This window comes from Ascaphus truei, chromosome 5 (genome assembly GCF_040206685.1).
Source record: "Ascaphus truei isolate aAscTru1 chromosome 5, aAscTru1.hap1, whole genome shotgun sequence".
NCBI classification, from domain to species: domain Eukaryota; kingdom Metazoa; phylum Chordata; class Amphibia; order Anura; family Ascaphidae; genus Ascaphus; species Ascaphus truei.
Window position 1 is genome coordinate 216,506,801 of NC_134487.1, and position 25,954 is coordinate 216,532,754.

Consider the following 25,954-nt stretch of genomic DNA (forward strand, 5'->3'; position numbering starts at 1 on the left):
GGGTGTGTGGGTGTATGGTGGGAGTGTGTGGGTGTGGGGGGTGTGTGGGGGTGTGTGTGTGTGTATATGGGTGTGTGTGGGTGTATATATATGGGAGGGTGTATATATATGTATGTGTGTATGGGAGTATGTGTGACACCAGAGGTACCCCCCCCCCAATCAGTCACCCACCCCTGCCCCGGTCAGTCACCCACCCCTGCCCCGGTCAGTCATCCACCCCTGCCCCGGTCAGTCACCCACCCCTGCCCCGGTCAGTCACCCACCCCTGCCCTGGTCAGTCACCCACCCCTGCCCCGGTCAGTCACCCATCCCTGCCCCGGTCAGTCAGTCAACCCTGCCCCAGTCAGTCAGTCACCCCTGCCCCGGCCAGTCAGTCACCCCTGCCCCGGTCAGTCAGTCACCCCTGCCCCGGTAAGTCAGTCACCCCTGCCCCGGTTAGTCAGTCACCCCTGCCCCGGTCAGTCAGTCACCCCTGCCCCTCTCTCTCTGGTCTCCCCTGTCTCCCCTCTCTCTGGTCTCCCCCGTCTCCCCTCTCTCTGGTCTCCCCCATCTCCCCTCTTTCTGGTCTCCCCCGTCTCCCCTCTCTCTGGTCTCCCCCGTCTCCCCTCTCTCTGGTCTCCCCCGTCTCCCCTCTTTCTGGTCTCCCCCGTCTCCCCTCTCTCTGGTCTCCCCCGTCTCCCCTCTCTCTGGTCTCCCCCGTCTCCCCTCTCTATGGTCTCCCCTCTCTCTGGTCTCCCAGTCTCCCCTCACTCTGGTCTCCCCTCTCTCTGGTCTCCCCTCTCTCTGATCTCCCCTCTCTCTGGTCTCCCTCCCTCTGGTCTCCCCCGTCTCCCCTCTCTGGTCTCCCCTCTCTCTGGTCTCCCCCTGTCTCCCCTCTCTCTGGTCTCCCCCGTCTCCCCTCTCTCTGGTCTCCCCCATCTCCCCCGTCTCTGGTCTCTCTCTCCCCTCTCTCTTTCTCTCCCCTCTCTCTTTCTCTCTCCCCCCTCTGTCTCCTTCTCTCTCCTCTGTCTCTTTTTCTCTCTCCTCTGTCTCTTTTTCTCTCTCCTCTGTCTCTTTTTCTCTCTCCTCTGTCTCTTTTTCTCTCTCCTCTGTCTCTTTTTCTCTCTCTTCTGTCTCTTTTTCTCTCTCCTCTGTCTCTTTTTCTCTCTCCTCTGTCTCTTTTTCTCTCTCCCTCCTCTGTCTCTTTTCTCTCTCCCTCCTCTGTCTCTTTTTCTCTCTCCCTCCTCTGTCTCTTTTTCTCTCTCCCTCCTCTGTCTCTTTTTCTCTCCCCTCTTTCTTTCTCTCTCTTTCTCTCTCTTTCTCTCTCTCTCCCTCTCTCTCTCTCTTTCTCTCCCTCTCTCTTTCTCTCCCCTCTCTCTTTCTCTCCCCTCTCTCCCCTCTCGCTTTCTCTCCCCTCTCTCTTTCTCTCCCTCTTTCTCTCCCTCTCTCTCTCTCCCCCTCTCTCTCTTTCTCTCCCTCTCTTTCTCTCACTCTCTCTCTCTCTCTCTCTCTCTCTCTCTCTCTCTCTCTCTCTCTCTCTCTCTCTCTCTCTCTCTCTCTTTCTTTCTCTCTCTCCCTCTCTTTCTTTCTCTCCCTCTCTCTCTTTCTTTCTCTCCCTCTCTCTCTTTCTTTCTCTCCCTCTCTCTCTTTCTTTCTCTCCCTCTCTCTCTTTCTTTCTCTCCCTCTCTCTCTTTCTTTCTCTCCCTCTCTCTCTTTCTTTCTCTCCCTCTCTCTCTCTCTCTCTCTCTCTCTCTCTCTCTCTCTCTCTCTCTCTCTCTCTCTCTCTCTCTCTCTCTCCCCCTCTCTCTCTCTCTCTCTCTCCCCCTCTCTCTCTCCCCCTCTCTCTCTCTCTCCCCCCCTCTCTCTCTCCCCCTCTCTGTATCTGGATATCTTATTTACCCTATATATCTTAACTGTCCTATACTACACCAAAATAACTTATACTGCTTTCTTCCAGATGTGACTCAAGCTTCACACAGAAGACATCGGAACCCCACCTAACCCAGAAGACAGGTAGGGAACACATCCCCTCCAAATTATAACATTGCGGGAATGAGGTACCTGGACATTGAGGGACTGCGGATCAGGTAAGATAAAATATAGAAAATGTATGATTTACTTACCTGCGTGCTGTCCCTTGATGTCGTGTTGCAACCAGTATATACAACTATATATATATATACATACATATATATATAAATATATATATATATATATATATATATATATATATATATATATATACAGTTATACGTTACCGTTCCAAGGATTGGTAAACAAGAGACAGCACTCAATGTTGAAATTCAAAGTGTATTAGTGGAAGCAAAAATACACCCCGAAACCCAACGTTTCGGTCCTACAGAATGGGACCTTCCTCAGGGGTATACAAAAGATCCTTTTGTATCCCCCTGAGGAAGGTCCCATTCTGTAGGACCGAAACGTTGGGTTTCTGGGTGTATTTTTGCTTCCACTAATACACTTTGATTTTCAACATTGAGTGCTGTCTCTTGTTTACCAATCCTTGGAATGGTAATGTATAACTACATTCTCTATATGGGACGTGCACCTGTGGCTTACCAGCACCTATTGGAGTGCCAACTGCCTTATCTGACTATATATATATACATGTAGAGGTATCAGTACCGTGTTAGCCGAGCTTCAATAATCAAAAAATAAATAGATGATACCGTTCTGTGGCTAACGAAATGCTTTTATTTGTGAGAGCTTTCGAGATACACTGATCTCTTCTTCCGGCGATGTTACAATGAATGAAGCAAGCAAAAGCTATACTATAAACAGTGTCTATTGGAATGTTATCTGTGCTGGTCCTTCCCCCGGTGTGGATGTGTTTTATGGCTGGAGGTGTCAAAAGGTACCTGAAAGCAAGTGATGAAAAAGTGTGTATATGTATCAGTGTGAATTAACATGAATGGAGAGCCCACAGTATATACAGTGCTTTACAAAAGGTGTGTGTGGAGTGGGAGCGGATATAAATGGTGTGGGTGGGTGTGGAAATGTGAGAGTTAGTAGCATAACTAAAAGTGTGTGTGGATACTATGTGGTCCCTATTGGTGTATAGGGATGGAAAAACAAGGAGTATAAGTATGTGTGAGAGACAGCTGTGTGTGCATACATATAGCACAATATGTACAGACATGGCCTATAGCGCTCATGGGAAGAGAGTTCACTTGTGTCAGTAATGACTCATAAAATTTCGATCTCTGTTTAGGCCACTGCTAAGTGTCCCGAACAGTTGCATTCATTTGTATTCATGCAACCGTCTCTCTTTCGGTGTTTTAAGATTACCTTTGAGTATGGCAACCCTCAGATCGTTCATCTTATGGCCAGAGTCAGAGAAATGTTCGCCAACAGGACTGTCTCTTGTTCCGCGTGTGATGCTGTGGCGGTGCAGGTTCATTCTCTTGTTTAGCCCCTGCCCTGTCTCACCTATGTAGTAGCAGCCCCCTGGGCATTTCATGCACATGATGAGGTACACGACATTGCTGGAGGAACAGGTGAACCTTCCTCTGATTTTGTATTCCCGATTCCTGTGTGGTATTTGTATTGTGTCCGCTGTGTAGAGCATTGCGCAGGTTTTGCATCTTGGGTCCTGGCATGGTTTTGTCCCGCATTCAGTTGTACTGCTGAATACTTTACTCCTCACCATAATATTCTTGAGATTATGGGGTTGTCTGTATGATAATAAGGGTGCTTTAGGGAAGACCTGTTGCAGTGGATGGGTTGTAGTTTCCTGGCGATCTTGCGTAGGGCTCCTAGGTGTGGGTTATATGTGACCACCAAAGGTACCATGTCGCTTGTCTCCTTCTGTTTGTATTCAAGGAGATCAATTCTTGGTATTCTGGTGGCTTTGTGAATTTGCTGATCTACAATTCTGTGGTTGTACCCACGGTTTATAAAGTCTGATCTCAAGGCTTTAATCCGCTGGTCTCTGTCTGCTGTGTCGGAGCATATCCGGTTGTATCGTATGGCTTGACTGTAGATGGTTGCATGTTTGGTGTGTGTCGGGTGGAAGCTGTTGTCCCTCATACATACACACACACACACACACATGATGAACCAATATACAAAGAAATGTTTAAGGGTTTAGTAAAACATGCATAAATAAAAATACCACTTCTCATATCTGCCAAAGTAAAACAAAATCCTATTTCCTAATAAAATCATTCTCATGTGGCAATCAAAAGCATCAAATGCCAATCAAAAGATTGAATTGACATTGTATACATGATGCATAAAATCTGTGCACAAAGTACACTCTGCCAATCAATGTTAACAATAAAATATTCAAAAGAAAATACAATGAAATCCAAACAAGTATACTATTTAAACCAAGCAAGGCAAGCCAAATAAATTACCATTGATTAATGACATCCCAAAACAATTAAAATACCATCCAAATCAATTACACAATTAACTCTTTTAATCGTTAAACAAACACATTCTTCAAAAAAGTTAACATCTGACAAAATAGTAGTACCAAAATAAAACCACTATAACAAAGCAAGCCTCACCCTGACCTAAAGTACACCATAGAACACCAAAAATTACATCTATCTAATTAAACATTACATTACATACATTTAACAATAGCAGCATATCAAAATACATTTAAATAGTGCAAAACAAGCATTTCCAACCAAATCATTTCTTACCCTGTATGTATATATCGATAGAGACATACATACATACATATATACATACAGTGGCAAGAAATGAGAATGGAAAAAAATTGTATCACATAGAATAAATTACAAAAAACAGTTAAAGTTCCAAAAAAATACATTTCTTTAGTTAACTTACCATTAGCTGGCCCACTCACCGACTCCTGTTGAACACCAAGTTCTCCAACCAATCCACGCACAGCAACAGGAACCCATAAAATAACAAACCATAACAAAATAAACTAAGACTTTTTTTTTAATCCAAAACGTCTACAGTATCTTCATCTGTGTTCTTCCGTCTTCTTTCCTGTTCTTCTGGGGTCTTCTGGGGTCTGCTGGGGGTCTTCTTACCGTCTGCTGCCACGCCCCGGTCCTCTTCTTCCTTCCGGAGGTCCGTCCTCGGCGTCTGCCTTCAAAATGAGACGAAATAGGCTTTTATAGGCTTATGACGTCACATTATCGTCATATGGTTCCCACGGCCCTGATTGGGCCGTGAAAACCATGTGATTTTGGGGGAAAAATTAATTGTGATGACGTCATTTAAAGAAAATAACGCCAACCAATCAGATTGGCTGTGCTTCAATTGCCTTTAAGACAACGTCATGAAAAAAAAGATGGCCGGCCTCACATGGTACGGTAGCCAATCAGAGCGTGGGAAATACATCCCAACTCTGATTGGCTCTAGTACCATGTGACAGGCTTTGAATGACGCCACATCCGTTCTCCCCAAAGCCTCTGTCACATGGTCTACTAGAGCCAATCAGAGTAGGGATGTATTTCCCACGCTTTGATTGGCTACCGTACCATGTGAGGCCGGCCATCTTTCTTTTCATGACGTTGCTTTAAAGGCAATTGAAGCACAGCCATTCTGATTGGCTGGCATCATTGCCTTTAAATGACATCATCAAAATTAAAATTTTCCCCCCACAATCACATGGTTTTCACGGCCCAATCAGGGCCGTGGGAACCATATGACGATAATGTGACATCATAGGCCTATAAAAGCCTATGTCGTCTCATTTTGAAGGCAGACACCGAGGACGGACCTCCGGAAGGAAGAAGAGGACCGGGGCGTGGCAGCAGACGGTAAGAAGACCCCCAGCAGACCCCAGTAGACCCAAGAAGAACAAGAAAGAAAACGGAAGAACACAGATGAAGATACTGTAGACGTTTTGAATTAAAAAAAAAAGTCTCATTAGACTGATAGGAATGCCTGAATCAGTAAAACAGTACCAACTTATAGAGTTCTGCGAAAAATGGATCCCAGAGCACCTTGGGTTATCTGCAGACCACGCAATAAAGATTGAGAGAGCACACAGAATGGGTGCTGCAAGGCAAGATCAAGACACTAAACCTAGACCGATAATAGCAAAGATTCTCAACTTTAATGACAAAGTCAGAATTATTAAAGCCTTCAAAGAAATGGACCAATTGACATTTGAGAACAAGCGAATTATGATATTCCAGGACTATTCGGCAACGGTCTCACAAAAGAGGAGGGACATCAGCAGGGTATGCACCACCCTTTACAAGCAAAAACGGAAATTTGCGCTGATATATCCAGCAACCCTAAAAAATCTACACCGACACAGGAGTGAAAACCTTCACCTCCCATGACCAGGCGAAAAAGTATGTGGTAAAGATGACAGCAACGAGGAACGTAGAGGAGGATCGAAATATGACAGCAACCAGGAACGCAGAGGAGGATCGAAATGCTGCAAGAGAGGATGAACGCTGAAGGAACGCTGCAGAGCCCAGAAACACCTTTTGTTTGAAAGAGACTGAATTAAGACAGTTGTCCCTTGTTGCCTTAAAAAAAAAATGGATGTATGCGGATATGTATGGATACAGGTATATGTGTGAGCAGGAGTGTGTATGAACAAGTGTAGGGTTGCATGACAGTACATAGGTATGCGTATGGATATCTGAGTGTATATCTGGTTTTGAGTACAGACGTGAATATATATACATGGGATCATACCCCACAGGGATTCCATGCCCTATAGCATTGTCTTAACAGACCCACATATGTATCTTGAACTTGGTGCACAACATAGTTCAAACCAGGAGGGGGGAGGCAGGAAAGAGAAACAGGGGAGGGAGAGCTAACGACGCCTCAGGTAGGGGAAATGGGGAGAGAGGGGAGGGGGAGCAGAGAAGAAGGAATTGAAGAAGGGGGGACAGGAGAGGGGGGGAACAAGGGAGGGGAAGTGAGGGAAAGGGAGGGAAGATGGGGAGGTGAGGAGTGAAAAGGAGAGTGAGAGGGAGGACAAGGGGAGGGGGAAGAGAGGGGAGGGGGAAGAGAGGGGAGGGGGGGAGTAAGAGGGAAGGGGGCGAAGAAAGGGGAGGAGAGGAGAAAAGGAAAAGAAGAGGCTAAAACAAAAAAGTATATAACCATAACAATGTGAATGTCATTCAATAACCTGAATGTGTTTTCCTATTGTTTTCCTATCAAGCCAAATCTACACTGAGCTCCTGGTATCGCAACTGGGGGGAAGCAGTATAGCCAGAACAAGAAGAGACACCAGACAGAAACCGAAAACATAACAGCAAGAAAAAGACCGATCCCCAAGGGGGACAGAGACGGGCAACCATGATACTGATGAAAGGTACACAGTTACACAACCACACGAACATACAAAACAATGGGACCAAGACAATAGAGGGAAGGAGGGTAAACCCACACTCCATAGCGCTCATAACACAAGCAAGAAACATACTGGGCCGAGTAAGAGGGACACACAGACAACCCAACATAAGACCAAGTTTATTAATAAATAAGGACAAAACATCTGCAGGGCAAGGGGCATAACAACAAAAACAAAACAAAAAAAACAACAAAAAAAACGACATACAAAAGAAATAAAAAAGAAATAGAGAAATCTGCTAAGGGAAAAATAAAATAGAAAAAATAATACATCCCCTAGAAGGGACGTGGAGACTAAAGTGCACACACAAGGAAATATACAAGAAGTTAAAAAATACACCTCTGGAAAAAAGTGAAGTCCAGAAAAGAAAAGAAAGTTAAAAGTTTAAAAAGTTTGAAGTTAAAAGTTTAAAAAGCTAGAAGTTATAATACAGCAAAATACGGCAGAGATCATGTTGACAAGCCGGTTTAATTAAAAAAAAAGAGTGTTGGAAACAAGCAGAAAAGTGTAAAAAAAAACAGAATAAAATACTCAGCAGGAAACAGGAAAGAGTTAAAGATTAAATACATAGAGGACACCGAACACATACATATATAAAATGCTCACACGAATAATAACATGGAATGTCAAGGGGCTTAACGATCCCATAAAACGCAAAAAAGTACTAAATTACCTAAAAAAACAAAAAGCAGACATAGCATTCCTACAGGAAACGCATCTAAATTCAAAAGAAAGCAATAAACTACAAAGAGACTGGGTAGGACACAGTATATTTTCCCTGGCTATAGGAAAGAAAGCAGGAGTAGCCATACTTATAAATAAAAACCTCCCCCTAGAAATAATCAACACAGAGAGAGACAGCGAGGGTAGAATTATAGTGGCAGAGGTCAGAAGTGGGGGAATAGACTACCTCCTAGGCAATGTATACGGACCAAATGATCATAAGACTGAGTTTTTTCAAGACACTATAAACAAGATACTGAAATATAAACACAGAAATATTGTCCTGGGAGGAGACTGGAACGCAGTCCAGGACAAGATCAAGCCATAACGATAGAATGCCCAAAGATAGTGTCCAAACCAAAAACATGAAATTGATTAAAACAGCACTAGGGGTAGAGGATGGATGGAGAACGCTCACTCCATTGGAGAGGGACTTCTCCTTCTACTCCAATGTACATAATTCATTCTCAAGAATCGATGCAATCCTCCTAACACCGAACCTACTAAACAAAATAGTATTCATGGTCCCAAGACTCAACAAAGTATCCGGACGTTCCTCCTTCTCCTTCCGTGCACCCCAAAACTGGAACAACCTACCAGAGACTCTCATATCCACCACCAGCTTAAGTTCTTTCAAATCTAAGGCTGTCTCACACTTTAATCTGGTCTGTAACTGTTTCATACGCTCATAATATATATTTTCTTTAACTGTGCATGCAATGTCTTGTATATAAATGTATACCTTGTTCATTTATGTAACTGTATTTGTAACCATGTATTATTTGTTTTACTCTGTGCCCAGGACATACTTGAAAACGAGAGGTAACTCTCAATGTATTACTTCCTGGTAAAATATTTTATAAATAAATAAATAAATAAAACTAGGGGTAGTGGATGGATGGAGAACGCTCACTCCATTGGAGAGGGACTTCTCCTTCTACTCCAATGTACATAATTCATTCTCAAGAATCGATGCAATCCTCCTAACACCGAACCTACTAAACAAAATAGCACACATAGACATGGGAGAGATAATTATTTCTGACCATGCGATGGTACGCCTAGATCTAGACATGGGATTGGGCAGAGCAAGCCCGAACAACTGGAGATTCCCAAACTATATGAACAATAGCGAAGACTTTGTAAATTATCTAAAAGGAGCCTGGGAAAGATTTGACAACACAAATTAGGAACATAAGACAAACCCCATACTTTTTTGGGAAGCATCAAAAGCAGTAATTAGGGGCGACATTATGGCATATGTCTCCAGAAGAAAGAAACAGGCAACACAGGAGTTTTGTAAAGCAAGTAAAGAACTTAGCAAGACATTCAGAGCATTCAAAACAGATCCAACACCCCAAAATAAAGAAATCTATAACCAGAAAAAATCCATATGTGAGGTGTGGCTAGAGAAAAAAGAACTAGGGAAAAAATCAATAAAAGAAGCCAAAATTTTCAGACATGGAAATAAGATGGGTAGGCTCCTGGGAAACCTTATGCGGAATTATAGGTCAACTAAACCTATCACTAAAATATACGATAAGACAGAGATAACCACAGAAGCAAAAAAAATAGATGAGGTGTTCAAAGAATACTACAGCAAACTATATAAAGACGGAGAGATAAATATAGAAGCAAGGGACACTTTCTTTAAAAACATTAAAATACCTAAAATAAGTCAAGAAAACATTGACAGTTTAAACTCCCCAATCACCAAAAAAGAAATAAAAGACACAATTCAAAATCTTAAAAATTGTAAGGCCCCAGGCCCGGATGGGATGTCAGGAGAATACTATAAAATCTTGAAAGAGGATTTGATAGAACCACTACAACAATTATATCACAAGGCACTCAAAGAAGCCACGTTTATGCAAACAAGCGAAATGGAACATATAATGATAATACACAAACGGGAAGGATCCCCTAAGACCAGAACCATACAGACCAATCTCACTGATTAATCAGGACGCCAAAATAGTTACCAAAATTATGGCAGATAGGCTAGCGAACATTCTTCCGTCCTTGATACACCCCGACCAGTCGGGATTTGTCAAGGGAAGATCCACAGTGAAAAACATCAGAAAAGTCTTAGCGGCAATAGAATGGGTCCGATTACACAAAATAGGGAATACAGCCCTCGTGACTATTGATGCCAAGAAAGCATTTGACAACATAATGTGGGATCATGTGTTTTTCGTGCTAGACAAATTTGGACTAAGGGGAAATTTTAGCAATATGATAAAGGCAATGTATAATACCCCAAAGGCTAGAATAATAGCAGCAGGACACCTATCAGACCCATTCCAACTATATAGACACACCAAGGGTGCCCGCTGTCACCCCTGCTTTTTAATCTAGCTCTAGAACCTCTGGCTATTTACCTAAGGCAAATGGAGGAATTTAAGGGGATCAGGATAAAAAAAACAGAACTGAAACTATCAATGTTTGCAGACGACATATTAATGTTCATGACTAACCCAGATGAATCAATCAAAAAGGTTCTACAGCAAATAGACATTCGGGTCGTTCGCCGGCTTTAAAATAAATATATCTAAAACAGAAATGATGTATATTAAAGAACCCCCAGACACAAAGACACCATATAATTTCCCTGTAAAAGTGACGAAAAAGCCCATTAGGTACCTGGGAATCATGTTGGCGGCAGAAATTTCCAGACTATACCAAAATAACTTTAAACCTATCATTAAAAAAATAGTGCAGGAACTAAAAAACTGGATGACACTACCCTTATCACTATTTGGGAGAGCAAGCGCGATCAAAATGATATAGTTTGCCAGACTCCTATATCCCATGCAGACTCTCCCTTTGCTCCTCAAACATGAAGATATTACTGAAATAAATAGAGCAATGACAACATTTCTGTGGGGAAATAAGAGAAGCAAAATAGCTCTAAAAAAACTACAACTACCAAAGGAAATGGGAGGCATCAACCTACCGAATATCAGGACCTATAATATAGCAAGTATAATGAGACATGTAGGGGACTGGATAAAAGACACCAACCATTACTCCTCCCTAGAAATAGAAAAAGAGTTCTCACCAGAGATCTCCCTGAGAGAGCAAATACGCACAAAATGGGGAGACATCCCAGTAACCCAAATAAACAATATTCTAATCAAAGATAACATAGCAACGTGGAAAACAGTCAGGAAAAAGTTTAAACTATCACACACAATTTCAAGATACACACCAATCCAAGATAACCCCAAATTTATACCAGGGTATACCCAAACATCATTCCAAATCTGGAAAAAAAAGGGCATTACGTGCCTAGAACATGTGATCAACACAGACAAACAGGAATACATGACATTCCAAGAGCTTACACAAAAATGGGACATTCCCCAAAATCTAATACATGCCTTCTCATACACACAGCTAATCAGCTTTTGCAAAAAATTGACAAACCATAAAATAACAGTACTAAAAAACAACAGAATAGACAACTATTTTAAATCGAAAGAGCAGGACAAAAGCAAACTGTCAGAACTATACAGTATTATAAGGGACCAGGACATGGAAACCACACACGCCAACACACTTAGGGCTTGGCAAAAAGACTTCCCAGAAATACAAAACATGGAACAACTAATACAGGGTATATACAGGGTACATAAGATTATACCGTCAGAGACATGGTGGGAAATGCAATACAAAATAACACATACACTACCGACACGATTTATTCGAGCAGGGCTAGTTCCGCAAGCCGGGGGATGCCCCGGCTTGCTAGCCCCACTCCCTCGGCGTGCCGCGCGTCACTGATGCGCGGTCACGCGTCATCGGGTGCCAGCGCCCCCTGCACGCGCGTCCAGGGCTCCCCGAGGGAGCCCTGGTGTCCCGCGATGTGGGGGACGGCGGCAGGGGGTTCCGGGGGACCCGGCGGACCCGGCAGCGGGAGGGAGAGCGCCCCGATCGGAGGGCGCTCTTCCGCTGCTTCGGCGCGCGCCCGGCACCCTCCGGCGCGCGCCAGGTTACTGCTGCGGCCGAGAACGGGCAAATGCTCGAATAAACTCGGCCGCAGCAGTAGAGCATACATAGCATTCAAATGACAGATAAAGACTATGATGGAAGATACCACGTTCTGCCCTAAATGCAAGACACCAAAGGTAGACCTCAAACACTGCCTTTGGACCTGCATACATATATCCAGATATTGGGATCAAGTGCTAGAATACATGAAAACAAAACTAAAGATCCCATGGGCAAAGGACCCAATACCTATGATATTTGCGAACATAGAGAACTGGACGGAGGGTAAACAAATCAGCAGAACAGTAACTAGACCCACTGAGGTTATACTACTAGCCGCAAGAAAGACCATTATGACAAACTGGATACAAACACAACAGCCCTCAATGGAACAACTACACGACACACTTTACAAATGAATGACAATAGACAGACTGGAGACATCCATACAGTAACAAAAAGCTGTATGGTGCTCAAACATGAGCCACTGGCTATATAGCCAAAGGATATAAACATATAATATAGTATCCCTGGAGGTCCCAGACAGTCCAGACCAAAATACTCCAACCCTGCAATAAAACCACTTCCACTAGATACCGAATAGTTGGAAAAAATCCCACTGAAATAATGTGGGACCTTCACTGGCTAGTGACCAGACATAAACATCGGTTGGGTAAGTATAGATACATTCAGGTGAACAGGTTGGAGTAACTCACATTTGTGGGGTCTTCAATGGAATTTCCTCCGTGGGTGCGTGCTGCCGTTACTCATAATGACCGGACATCCAAATGAAGGAGAGATGGAGCACAGCTGAAAATGAATAAACTACTAAGGAGAGTGGGACCCAGATAAAAATTGTTATATTTAATGGATCAGTGCAAAAATACAAAAAACGGAGCCCCACCAGGTGGGGGCCTGAGGGCTCCGTTTTTTGTATTTTTGCACTGATCCATTAAATATAACAATTTTTATCTGGGTCCCACTCTCCTTAGTAGTTTATTCATTTCCAGCTGTGCTCCATCTCTCCTTCATTTGGATGATGGAGACATCCATAGACAGGAACAGAACAATGAGAGACTTTCGCCAAAGATGGGACTGGTTTCTAGAGGACAGAGACTTGATGACAGTGGACGGTTTGGGGTAAAAGCATGAGACAGGAGATGGAAAGTAGAAAAAACAATGAACAGTACCAACACGACAAGTTGCGTTAGAGTTTAAGGTTTAAATAGATAGGAATCGAGCTGGAGAATATTGTAAACATGTTGTATACAGTAATACAAGGGTGAAATAATGCGAACGTAACCGAAGAAGGTAAAACTGCTCGCCCATATGCCGAAAATGAACCCAAGTTCGAGTTCAAAGTTAAGATAAATATGTTTTGTATGTGAAAAAAACTGTAAACAATATATGTAAAAAACGGGTGACATAATATGACTGTAACACAACAAGTATAAGCTGATCGCCTGTATACTGAAAATTAACCTAATAAAAAGATTTGTGAAAAAAAAAAGTTTTAGTTTATTTTGTTATGGTTTGTTATTTTATGGGTTCCTGTTGCTTTGCGTGGATTGGTTGGAGAGCTTGGTGTTCAACGGGAGTCGGTGAGTGGGCCAGCTAATGGTAAGAAAGAAATGTATTTTTTTGGAACTTTAACTGTTTTTTGTAATTTATTCTATGTTATACAACTTTTTTCCATTCTCATTTCTTGCCAGTGTATGTATGTATGTATGTATGTCTCTATCGATATATACATACAGGGTAAGAAATGATTTGGTTGGAAATGCTTGTTTTGCACTATTTAAATGTTTTTTGATATGCTGCTATTGTTAAATGTGTGTAATGTAATGTTTAATTAGATAGATGTCATTTTTGGTGTTCTATGGCGTATTTTAGGTCAGGGTGAGGCTTGCTTTGTTATAGTGGTTTTATTTTGGTACTACTATTTTGTCATATGTTAACTTTTTTGGAAAATGTGTTTGTTTAACGATTAAAAGAGTTAATTGTGTAATTGATTTGGATGGTATTTTAATTGTTTTGGGATGTCATTAATTAATGGTAATTTATTTGGCTTGCCCTGCTTGGTTTAAATAGTATACTTGTTTGGATTTCATTGTATTTTCTTTTGAATATTTTATTGTTACCATTGATTGGCTAGTGTACTTGGTGCACAGAATTTATGCATCATGTATACAATGTCAATTCAATCTTTCGATTGGCATTTGATGCTTTTGATTGCCACATGAGAATGATTTTATTAGGAAATAGGATTTTGTTTTACTGTGGCAGATATGGAGAACTGGTATTTTTATTTATGCATGTTTTACTAAACCCTTAAACATTTCTTTGTATATTGGTTGGTGCTTATTCCATAAAGCAATAACAGACCATACGATACCGGTTGCAACACGACTTCAAGGGACAGCACGCAGGTAAGTAAATCATAAATTTTCTATATTTGATAGAAAACACAAAAAACGACGTTTTGGTCCCCCAGTGGGACCTTTCTCAAGGTGGTGCCACCTATCGTATGGTCTATATATATATATATATATATATATATTTGCATGATGAAGCCACTGTACAAATGAATGGGTGAAGGGTGGGTTAACCCCTTAATTACCTTTGCGGTTATTATCCGATAAGGTGATTAAGGGGTTAATTGATATCAGAATGTAATAGCAATGTATTGGCTATGTATTTTATTGGCAACGGAGGACACAGATTTTGCTGTAGAGGGGGGCTTCATATTGATCAGGTCAGTAGAACTTGATTTCTTTTATTATGCTACTTAATGTGTTTAATAATGGGCAAATAATCTATTATCACTATCTGGATAATAGTTGTTTTGCACATTATTGTACTGTATGTGTTGGGGGGGATTGATGTATTTAATGTATAGGACATGTTTATTTATTTTTACATACAGGGTTGTTTCCTCATGTCTGCGGGAGACCTATGGAGATCACCTGAGGTCTCCTCGGACTTCTCATGGGTAAACGGCTGCCGGGTCCACGGGTGACACCTGCGGGGAAGAACCAGTGGCCCCACATCTGTGGGGGCACCACGGACCCATAGGGACAACCCAAGGGCCCCCAGACCCCCGTGTGAAGCACCCGAGGCCCCTCAGACACCTGTGGGTCTGACCCAGGACTCACCAGACAGCCGCGGGCCTACCCATGGGGACCCCATTATGGCCCACGGTGACCCGCAGAGACTACCTGGTGGACCATGGCACCTGGCAGGGACCACCCGCAGCCCTCCAGACCCAGGTGCTGGGCTACTGTAGGTCTGTGAGGTGACCCATATCAGGCCCACCGCGGACTCCCGTGGGCCTGGGGTATTAACCCTGTATGTAAAATAATAAATCATGTATTTATGGGGGGGAACAGGGGGTGGGTTATGTATGTAATAAATATAATGATGTTTATTGTGGGGCTGTGTATTGTTTTTATTGTGGGTACTGGGGGTGGGGGAAAGGGGTATTGGTCCCAAGGGTATGTGGGTAGGCCTCCTGGCTGGGTAGTGTGTGAGGGTGGTTACTCCTCGCGGGGTGGGGGGGTAGTGGGGGAGGGTATTTAGGCCTCCCAAGTGGTGGGTGAGGGTGGGTTAACCCCTTAATGTCTGTAGCGGTTAATAACCGCTATGGTGATTAAGGGGTTAGGGGACATTACATTGGCTATTTTTATTCTTGTTTATGTTTTACAGCATCGGAGGGGGCATGGACGGTTATGAAGATGAGGATGGCCTTCATCATGGCAGCCGGACATGAGTGAGTGCAATATGTATTTAATGTATTTATTGTTCTTTTTGTATTTAAAATTGGCAAATGCACTATTATTCATATGTGGATAATAGTAATTTTGCACATTACTGTACTGTACTGTATGTGTTAGGGGGGGTGTATTTATTGTAAAGTATTTGTGTTGCTGGAACACCCGAGTGCCACCGCCGGCCTCTAGTATCATTGCTGTGCATCCCAAAAATGTAATATATGTAATGGGGGTATAGGGGTTGTTGGGGGCACAGGGGGTGTATGTTGTCTATTGCAATGTTTATTGGGGGCAATTGTCCGCAATAAACATGCTATTATGCCTTAACCCCTTCATTGCCTTAGCGGCTATCCGCTATGGTAATGAAGCAGCATTAATGTATTTTAATAATATTGTGCGGGAGCAGGGGGTCCCCTGAGCTGAATCGCATTGATTTGTGGCTCAGGGACCCCTTGCTTCCTGAGTTACAGGCCCCGGTATGGGGCATCGGAGGCCAATGTCGCCGCCATCTTTATAGCATCCAAGACACGACGTGGGCCCTATAAAGATGTCGATGGCGGCGACACTGGCACCCGATGACCCATACCGGGGCCTGTAACTCGGGAAGCAGGGGGTCCCTGATCCACAAATCAATGTGGTTCAGCTCAGGGGCCCCCTGCTTAAATACACTATTATTAAAAATACATTAATGCTGCTTCATTACCATAGCAGATAGCCGCAAAGATAAGGAATGATTGTTTATTTATATGTGTTTTACTCATAGTGTAGATGTGCAGAGGGCCTCTGGAGCTGAACCGCTTTGGTTTTAGGTCCGGGGACCCCCTGCTTCCCGAGTTACAGGCCACTTTATGGGGTGCCGGTATCCCTCTGCTTTCTTTACATTCCGCGGTCACGTGATCGGGACATTTAAATGCAGAGGGATACTGGCACCTCATAAATGGGGCCTGTATCTCGGGAAGCAGGGGGTCCCCGGACCTGAAACCAATGCGGTTCAGCTCCGGAGACCCCCTGCACATCTACACTATGAGTTAAAATAGTTTTTTGTTATATTTTTATTCTTGCCGATGTTTGTGCAGAGGGAGCGGCGGATCTCTCTCTGCTGCAAACACATATCGGCAGGGGACGGTGTATCGCCAGGTTATCGGGAGACAGACTGTCTCGCCACCGGCTACTCGGCGTTTTGCTTTCGCAGTGATTCGCCAGGGATTCGGCCCTTCCTGAATACTGCGAGGGCAAATCGCCAAAATCATGCCGCTATTGAACCCCTGCCGAGAGCACTTTGTCGGCGCTTACTGCATGAGGCCCATAGTCTGTAATGTTTTCTATACATCTTCATTCTTTTTTCTTTAAGATGTGTAGTGTCTATGGTATTATACATTCCGCCTAACTCATGTGACAACATATATATATTGCTAATTCAGTCAATCCTAATACTAATTCGATCAATTTTAACAGGAAATTAATAGGTGGGTCAGATTAGTTCTCACTGGCAATTTTTTTTATTTGCTTGCATGTTATATTTATAGGTTAAAGGGATAGCCATGGTACGCCCATGGCACCACATTTCTGAAATCTATATGTCCGTTTCTACATTTACAATCAAGCTAATCCATTTCTTAGACATATTAATTGGGCACCCTATGATCTATGATATGATGTGATGCTATTATGGTCAGTTACATGTCAAGAATATTACTTTTTCATGAATATCTTAACACAAGGTGACAAACAAGGTGATAATGCTTCCCTTAGTATGCCTAGAGTAGGTGTAATGCACCAGCAGTAGTTTGTTACAGGTTTCAGCCACAGAGGCTTTCCCTGTCCTGCAAATCAGTCCTATTCCTATTCTACCTAATGTCTGCATTTGTACATACACTTCAAGTAGAGTGTGTCTAGACTTTTGTCGATATTAAACCACTTGCTCATTACAACAAAAGTAGAATATTGCCTAACATGTTTTATCAGCTATTTAAAATAATCTGTAATGACTTTACAATACATTTAACATCTGTGTAGTGAACTATTCTTGCTGCTATACCATAGTTATTTAACCAACAGTTTTTTCATGGTGTATATAACATTCATGTAAAATACACATAAATTCTTACATTTTTAAATCCTCTGTACAGAACTTGCAGTTCCATCTTTGTAAAATTGGTCTGTGCCTCAAGTTGTTCCAATCCTTCTGGTCGATAACAAACTATTGTCATTTCCAACTCATCTTCAATTTTATCTAAAAACAAAGGCAACAAAAACATATTAAGCATATTTTCAGTAAGTAATGATGTCTACATATATTATTAACACAATAAGAATGCTATATAATAATATATACAATGTTGCTAATCAAATTTATTAAATCACTTGAAGAATATTGTTTTGTGGGAAAACACTTTTCTCTAAAAAATAACTAGTTGGGAGAAAAGTGAGCAAACTTTAAAAGTTGTGATTTGCAAGAGATAGACGATTTAGTGCAGGAAGGATAAGAGAAGTATTAGAGAAGGTATAGTAAAAAAATGTACATGTAATTGGTATACTTTGCTAATACAGAAATGGTGTAACACTTAGGGAATAATTAAGGGATAATTACTTCTATGAATCAAATTTGAATATAAAAACCAAAGGCGTCCATGAATGTACCTATAGTTTTGTGAATTTTGAAACTGTGAATCATGTTTCACAGGTTGAATATACTGTACATTCCCTTGAATATAAGTGATCTAGTTTCTCCTGCCATATTTAAAAAGTGTTCAGGATAGGATCAGGGGTTCCATTTTGATACATGTTTTTTTTTATACAAATGTAGTATAACAACTCTTGTTAACGCAATGCGTTGCATCATTGCTACTGAGTTAATGCGATATTTAAAGTGCTTTTGAAAAAAATTATACTAATGGGTGCATTATATTGTGCATTTTTCTTTTTTAATAGGAGTAATAATGTCTGGTATATGTACACATTGATATGTACCATAACATGCTGTTGCATTCATCACTACTCTCATAAAATGATTACGTTACCCTTGAATAGGCATCATTAAAATGTTTGTTGGCTCGAATTAATGTTATTATCTTGGTATTTCCCAATGTTATTTCTTTTTAATAAAGAAAGTAATCCTGTCATGGAAGGCCAGCACTCCATATGTCTTTCACAAATATAAAACTATTATTTGTGGACTGATCGACATTTCGGTCAAAACATGGACCCCTTGATAAAGGTCAGTGTTTGGACCAAAACGTCGATCAGTCCACAAATAAAAGTTTTATATTTTTGCAAAGACAGATGGCGGGCTGTCCTTCCTTGACATGATTACTTTCTTCCTTGATCACCCCTGCAGGGTCTAGCCATGCACACGAAGCAGTTTCCAAACCATGATGTGAGCGCTCCTACCTCTTTCGATTTCATTTTTTAATGTACAGTTCCACTCAATTGAAACACATGTTTCCTTTAATACAAAATTTCCTTTAACCTCTGGTGTCACGGTCCATTCAGTAAATAGGGATTACGTGACCACTCCTCAGAGCGGTAACGTGATCGTGGCAGCCCTTAATCCCAAAATGAAAGAGGAGTCCACCCAGTATGCTATTCTGAAAGATTAAATAGAATACTAATTAAACAAACTAATCATTACTGCAATTATGTTCCTCTTTTTAAATTAGTATTTTGAGCCTAAATGTACAAAGCTATTAAACAAATGTAAACTATCCAAAAAAATAGTAAAAAAAAGTTTTACAATGCCAAGTGGTTAAACTGTTTTTAACTTGAGTATACTGTATGTTGCCAAGTGAGACAGCACCTTTAAATTTTCACGCATTGCATACAAATGATATAACTCTATGCAATTAGTTACATTTTATTATAAATACCATTGAAGACCATTTTTAGTCCATCATAACATTATTATGTACCGTATGTCTAACAAAAGATACATCATAATAACATTCTATAGAGAAACCCCCGCTACTGCTTGCAATAGTGAATTAATAATGATGGGTGTAGGTGCTGATGGGGCAATATAAGAATGATAAACAATGGAGGAAAGAACCCCAGTAGAGCACTCATACACTGTGTTGAGATGATGGTGTAAATTTAAAACTAAACTTTATTAGAAACATAGTAAAACAATGGGGATTAAAATAGGATTAAACTCTGTATCACTCCGCTTAATTACCTAAGGGATATGATAGTCCCCAGGTAGGTAGTCGTTATTGAAGTGTTGCTTGAGTACACTAGCCCCCAGCCACCTTAATTAGGGAAGCCTAGATTGAGGGATTATAAGTACTATTCTTATATGGAATGCCAATTACAGGCATACCCCGCATTAATGTACGCAATGGGACCGGAGCATGTATGTAAAGCGAAAATGTACTTAAAGTGAAGCACTACCTTTTTCCTACTTACCGATGCATGAACTGTATGGCTATCGTCATATACGTGCATAACTGAAGTAAATAACACATGTGTAAAAGGCTCTATAGTCTCCCCGCTTGTGCACAGCTTCGGTACAGGTAGGGAGCCGGTATTGCTGTTCAGGACATGCTGACAGGCGCATGCGTGAGCTGCCATTTTCCTATTGAGCAATATGTACTTACTCGCGAGTGTACTTAAAGTGAGTGTCCTTAAACCGGGGTATGCCTGTATATACTTGTAGTGCATTGGTGCAATAGTATTGAAATAACACTGCTAATGGTGGGTTGATTGCACAGCCTGTAACAGTGAATGGTAGTGAGCAACAGCACAGGTAAGTATACTCTACAGCTGCTGTATAGCTTGTCAGTATAGATATATATAATCCCTAGAAAAGGAGGCTCCCTTAGACCATCGGGTAATACAGGGGTGTAAACTGTGCAGGAGCTGAGTACCCTGTTCTTGATATGTACCACTATCAGATTGAGTTTGAGGTTATATTAAACTTATGGTAGTAACTCCTTGCACCTAACTATTATGTTATATTCTGGTGCAATTTACATCTGGTCCCAGATGGTTAACAATACCATTGCTGCACCTGCCTTGTGTATCCCATATCATTAGTTGAGTGTGCTATTTAGTGTTTAACTATTTAGATAAGGTGATAGGCAGTTCGTCAAACTTATTTTTAAACTTTGGTTACACCTACATTATCGGTATTATATGTTTTATGTAATGTCAATAAAGGTTATATTTTATGTGTAAGTGGTGTGCATATAAGTGAATTTTCTACTGATCACACTGTCTTGTGTGCTCATCATTTTTTCTGATTCACTTCAGTTCACAGTTTGCACCCACCTGTTAATTATCGATTATTTTTCAATTAATTAGTATGGTTTCAAGTTGATCACTCCATATTCCACCCTTTTTTTTTGTATGTGTACTAAATGCAATAAATCAACATACCACAAGATGGTAGTGGGTAGCAGTGGTAACTCATTGAAGAATTCCATTACTATTTATATATATACAGTATATATATATATGTAGCCAGGTTCCCTCTGTCCTGCGACCCCCCCTCGTTACCTCCACTGCCGGGGGTCACTCGACAGACCCGCCGGCACTTCTGGAGGGTGGGGGCCAGTGCAGGGAGTGCTTCGGCATCTCCAAGTTCCCGGCGGCTCCCGAGCAGGGTGCCGCCATCTTTGTTTTGCTCACGCATGCGCAGTGAGTCCCCGCATGCGGCGGCCAGCCAGAGGTATCGCGCATGCGCAAGAATAGCGCGCGACGGCTGGCCAATAGGGAGAGGGCTCTGAGCAGGGACTACAGATCCCATGAGCCTTAGGGGACCCCACGTGATGCCAGGGAGCCAATAGGGCAGCAGTATCTCCCTGCACAGAGGGATATTGATACATTTCGTGGGGTTTTTGAGCCTGGCAGTCGGCATCAGGAGCAGCTAGGGGAAGGAGGTAGGGTGCAAGAGTCAGTGACTCTCTGCACTAGGCCAGCAACCCACTAGGCCCAAGATAGCCCTGATCCACCAGTAGCTTTGAGTGTTGCAGAGACAGGCCCCAGGTTAGGGACCCTGCCCCTTACTATTCAGAGTCAGTTAGGGACACAGCGGACGCTGCGCGTCCATCCTGAGGTTTGGGTTCAGACCTCCGCTGCCGCTGTAGAAGCCATCCGGGTGGGATCACCCCGGACGGTAGTTCCTGTATTCAGCAGTCTTTGGATCCTTTGTGAAGCTCCTTGACAGGCCCGGGCAGTGGAGTGCTCGGCAGGTAACCATCACCAAGTGCACCAAATATACCACATATTCATACAGGACATAGTGGCTGCACAGTCACACATACATATCTCCCTTGGGAGGTGGGAACATTGAGTGTGGGTACTGGACACAGGGTGGGATCACCCGGTGGAGCTGGGAGCATCCTGCGAGACCCAGTAGTTAGTGTCTCCTCTAGGGAGGGACACCTGTTGATTATTTGCACAAGTACATTTGCACTAGTAAAATCATTGGTTGTTTACATGCTGTGTGTGGAATATATATATATTGTCCTGCGACGAACCACTCCCCCTCTGGTGGGAGCCATCGCAGGTGGAGGCGCTGCACCGAGTACGAGGTTACTCCTATTATTTATACGTGCCCCAGGCTCTCCGTGGCGGAGGTTTAGGCCTCCTGTAAACAGGTAAAGCACCACACCTGGTAACATTAGGTTCCCCACACACACACTATATGCGATTGGGTAGGGGAATACCCGTTACATTTGGAGGCGCTGCTGAGATTCTACCTGGGGTGCCCTATTCCATATCAAATTGTCCGATTTAAACGCCATTATGTCTGTGCCGTCAAAGCAAGAAGTCAATGACTGGGCCTTAGCGCAGCAGGTATCCCCAAGACGCGTGGTTGCAGTGGCGGGAGTAGCAAATGACACGGACTTATACACAGTGCGCACACAAGTAAGAAATTGCCCGGGATTGACCACCGCCCAGGTGGTAGACTATAAACTTGATGCTGATGGCCGGGGGACCACCTACCTCCTGGTCACCATGCGTGACATATGCTTAGAGACTGTTCCCCATGTATTAAACCTACCCAAGCCCTCTGCAGAGGACTGTCTCATGATCTATCCTGACACACAGGCTCCCGAAGAAGCGTCCACCAGTACTGGACCAAACACGAGCAACCGAGTGACCAGCACTACTCACAGGGTAGGTCCCCATAAGGTCTCCTTCACCCCGAGCGGGTTAGGAGGTGTCAGCAGCTGGGCGGGGAGCCAACCCGCCTCGCCTACTCCTGATAGGCGGCAGAACAGTCTCCCAACCATGCCTAGCGTAAGAACTGGAACTAGTAGTCAGCCCCCTAGTGGAGGTCTTTCCTTGAATATGACAGCCTCCCAACAAGTAGAAGCTATAACCATCTCGTCTCAAGCACAGAACTACTGGAAACTAAAAGCCTTTTGTGGAATTCTACCAACGCCTTCAGGAGAAGAAGGGATCGAGACGTGGTGGGAACATACTCTCCAAGTAATAGCGGAGTGGTCATGCTCCGAAGCCAGCAAAAGACCGAGGTTGGTTGAGTGTCTCAGAGCCCCAGCCTCCCAACTGGTACGGACGCATCGTGAAGTGGAAGGAGAAGTTACGAAACAGGAACTGGTGGAAATGCTCACTCAGTCCTATACCCGAGAAGACGACGAGGATGAGCTGATGGCTCAGTTCAAAGCTCTTCGCCAAAAAGAAGGAGAGGATTTGTCTGTCTTCATCCGCAAACTACAACTGTCGCTGGGGAACCTCTTGTCCAAAAACATAATTTCAGTCGCCGAAGTGGACCGGTACCGACTCAAACAGCTACTAAAGGGGTCGTTGCCTAGCCACCCCATAGCTATAGTGATGCGGGCCGCCCCGATCGCTGCTGTACCACCCAGCTACATGGAATTGTTGCATCATATCAGAGGACATGAGGTGCAGCTACATTTTCATGACTCCAAAAAGACCAAGGAACCCATCAAGGGTGACACCCCTGTCCCCTCCGACTCAAAGGGTAAGAAATCTTCCAACCAGGAGGAGGAGGTGACTCACAAGCTGCCTGGCAGGAAGGGCCGTACCGCCGAGAGATCATTTCCACGTACAAGGGGCGTCCTGAACCCCGCAAAGTCGTTTGCTATAACTGCGGGAAGAAGGGCCACTTCTCCAGCGACTGTCCGGAGACGGAGGATACGCCAGAGGAAAAACCTCCCGACAGAGGAAATTTAGCCCGGTCAATGGTCTGCCATGTACAAATTGCAGAGTCTGATCCAGAAACCCCTACTGGACCCGAAGATGCTCCTCCTGACTCCGGCCCCAGTGATGACGCTTTGCCAGCGGAGGCTTACAGTCATGTAGGCCCCTCAGCCATCGTGCCTGTTGTACTGGAAGGGATCTATGCCTCTGCCCTACTGGGCACCGGATCCCAAGTGACCATTATATACCGCAAGTTCTATGACCAGCACCTTAGACACTGCCCCCTGAGGTCAGGCCGAACATATGAAGGTTAGGCCGTTAAGAAATGAAGACTACTCCATCGATGGGATTGTAAGGGTTCAACTGGAAATACTTCAACTGAACACCGGCAAGAAACACCCCATGCATGTAGTGGCAATGGTATGCCCGGAGCCCCAAGACCAGTGCAAGTACCCGATCATCTTGGGAACAAATACTGATATAGTACAAGCTGTAATCAGGGCATACATGAAAGAGACCGAGTTGCCGCTGGCCAATTCGCTCCTAGATCCCGTCCTACGAGAGGAGTGCAACCGGGTATATGCCTTAGAGCGTCACAGGGATCTCTACAATCGTCAACGTGGACTGACGACCATATTACCAGGGGGAGTGCAACGAATGGCCTTCTGGTGCTGTTATCCCAAGTGAGATGAGAATGATCAACTTTTCTCTCTGGAGAGTACCCCTGAGGAAGAGGTTCAGAGAGGGTATAGGGTACTACCCGAAGTGAGAGAGTGGACGACTAAAATCCCTCTGCGAACCTACGTATATGTGCAGAACATCTCCCCATTCCCGCTGGAGCTTGATGCAGGACAGAGTCTGGGTTGCATATACCCGGTTAGCCCTGTGGAAACAACGCCCCAGGTGAATGTTGTGGCAGCGGGTGAATGGTTAGTCGATCTGGACTTCAACTTCAGCGAGTCGACATTGCCAACTGAGTGGAAAGAGCGGCTGACAGCCCAGTTGAATAAACGACGGACGGTGTTCTCCACGAGTGAGATGGATGTGGGGTGCAGTCGCAGCGCTCAACATGCCATTAGACTGAGTGATGCCACTCCGTTCCGTGAACGCTCTCGTCACATCGCCCCTAGGGATGTGGACGATGTGAGGAACGTCTTGCACGAAATGGAGACCGCTGGGATTTTGACGGAGTCTCGGAGCCCTTACGCCTCTCCCATAGTGGTGGTGAGGAAGAAGAACGGATCCGTACGACTGAGTGTCGACTATCAAACCCTGAACAATCATACGATACCGGACCAGTACAACCTTCCTTGCATTGTAGAGATCCTGAATGCTCTGAACGGAAGCCAATGGTTCAGCGTGCTCTATCTACGATCTGGGTACTATCAGGTACCCATGAATGCAGAGGATCAGGAGAAAACAGCCTTCGTCTGCCCCCTGGGGTTCTACCAATTTACACGTATGCCCCAAGGTATATGTGGGGCCCCTGCTAACTTCCAATGACTGATGGAGAAGACTATCAGGGACATGAACCCTCTGGAGTGTCTCGTCTACCTGGACGACATCATTGTATTCGGAAGGACCCTGGAATAGCACGAAGAGAGACTGCTTAAAGTGATAGATCGTCTTGGGAAAGAAGGATTGAAATTGTCCCTCGACAAATGTCGGTTTTGTCACACCTCGGTGACTTACGTGGGACACATCGTGTCCGCTCAAGGAATCGTCACCGATCCAGCCAAAGTAGAAGCAGTTGTGAACTGGCCTCGTCCCGAGAATGTCATGGAACTGCACTCCTTCCTGGGTTTCTGCGGGTATTACCGTCGCTTCGTGGAAGGGTACTCTAGTCGAGCTAAATCCCTGAACAATCTGTTGAAGATATACCCCGAAGATAAAGGAAGGAAGGCCACGTCGGCCCGTCAACCGTTTGGCGATAAATGGACGCCTGAATGTGAACAGGCCTTCCTGAAGTTGAAGAAAAGCCTGACCGAAGCGGCGGTGCTTGCGTATGCTGATCCCGAACAACCATACGTCC

General features: G+C 43.7%; 1 protein-coding gene across 2 annotated transcripts in view; it reads right to left on the reverse strand.

Moving 5' to 3' along the window:
• The window catches only part of KCNIP1 (potassium voltage-gated channel interacting protein 1), a 1,268,243-nt gene that overhangs the window by 26,284 nt on the left and 1,216,005 nt on the right, over positions 1–25,954 (reverse strand). For both annotated transcript variants that reach the window (XM_075601668.1, XM_075601667.1), the window contains one exon: positions 17,904–18,028. In XM_075601668.1, the coding sequence (XP_075457783.1) occupies positions 17,904–18,028 (125 nt within the window). The remainder of the gene's footprint in view (positions 1–17,903; positions 18,029–25,954) is intronic.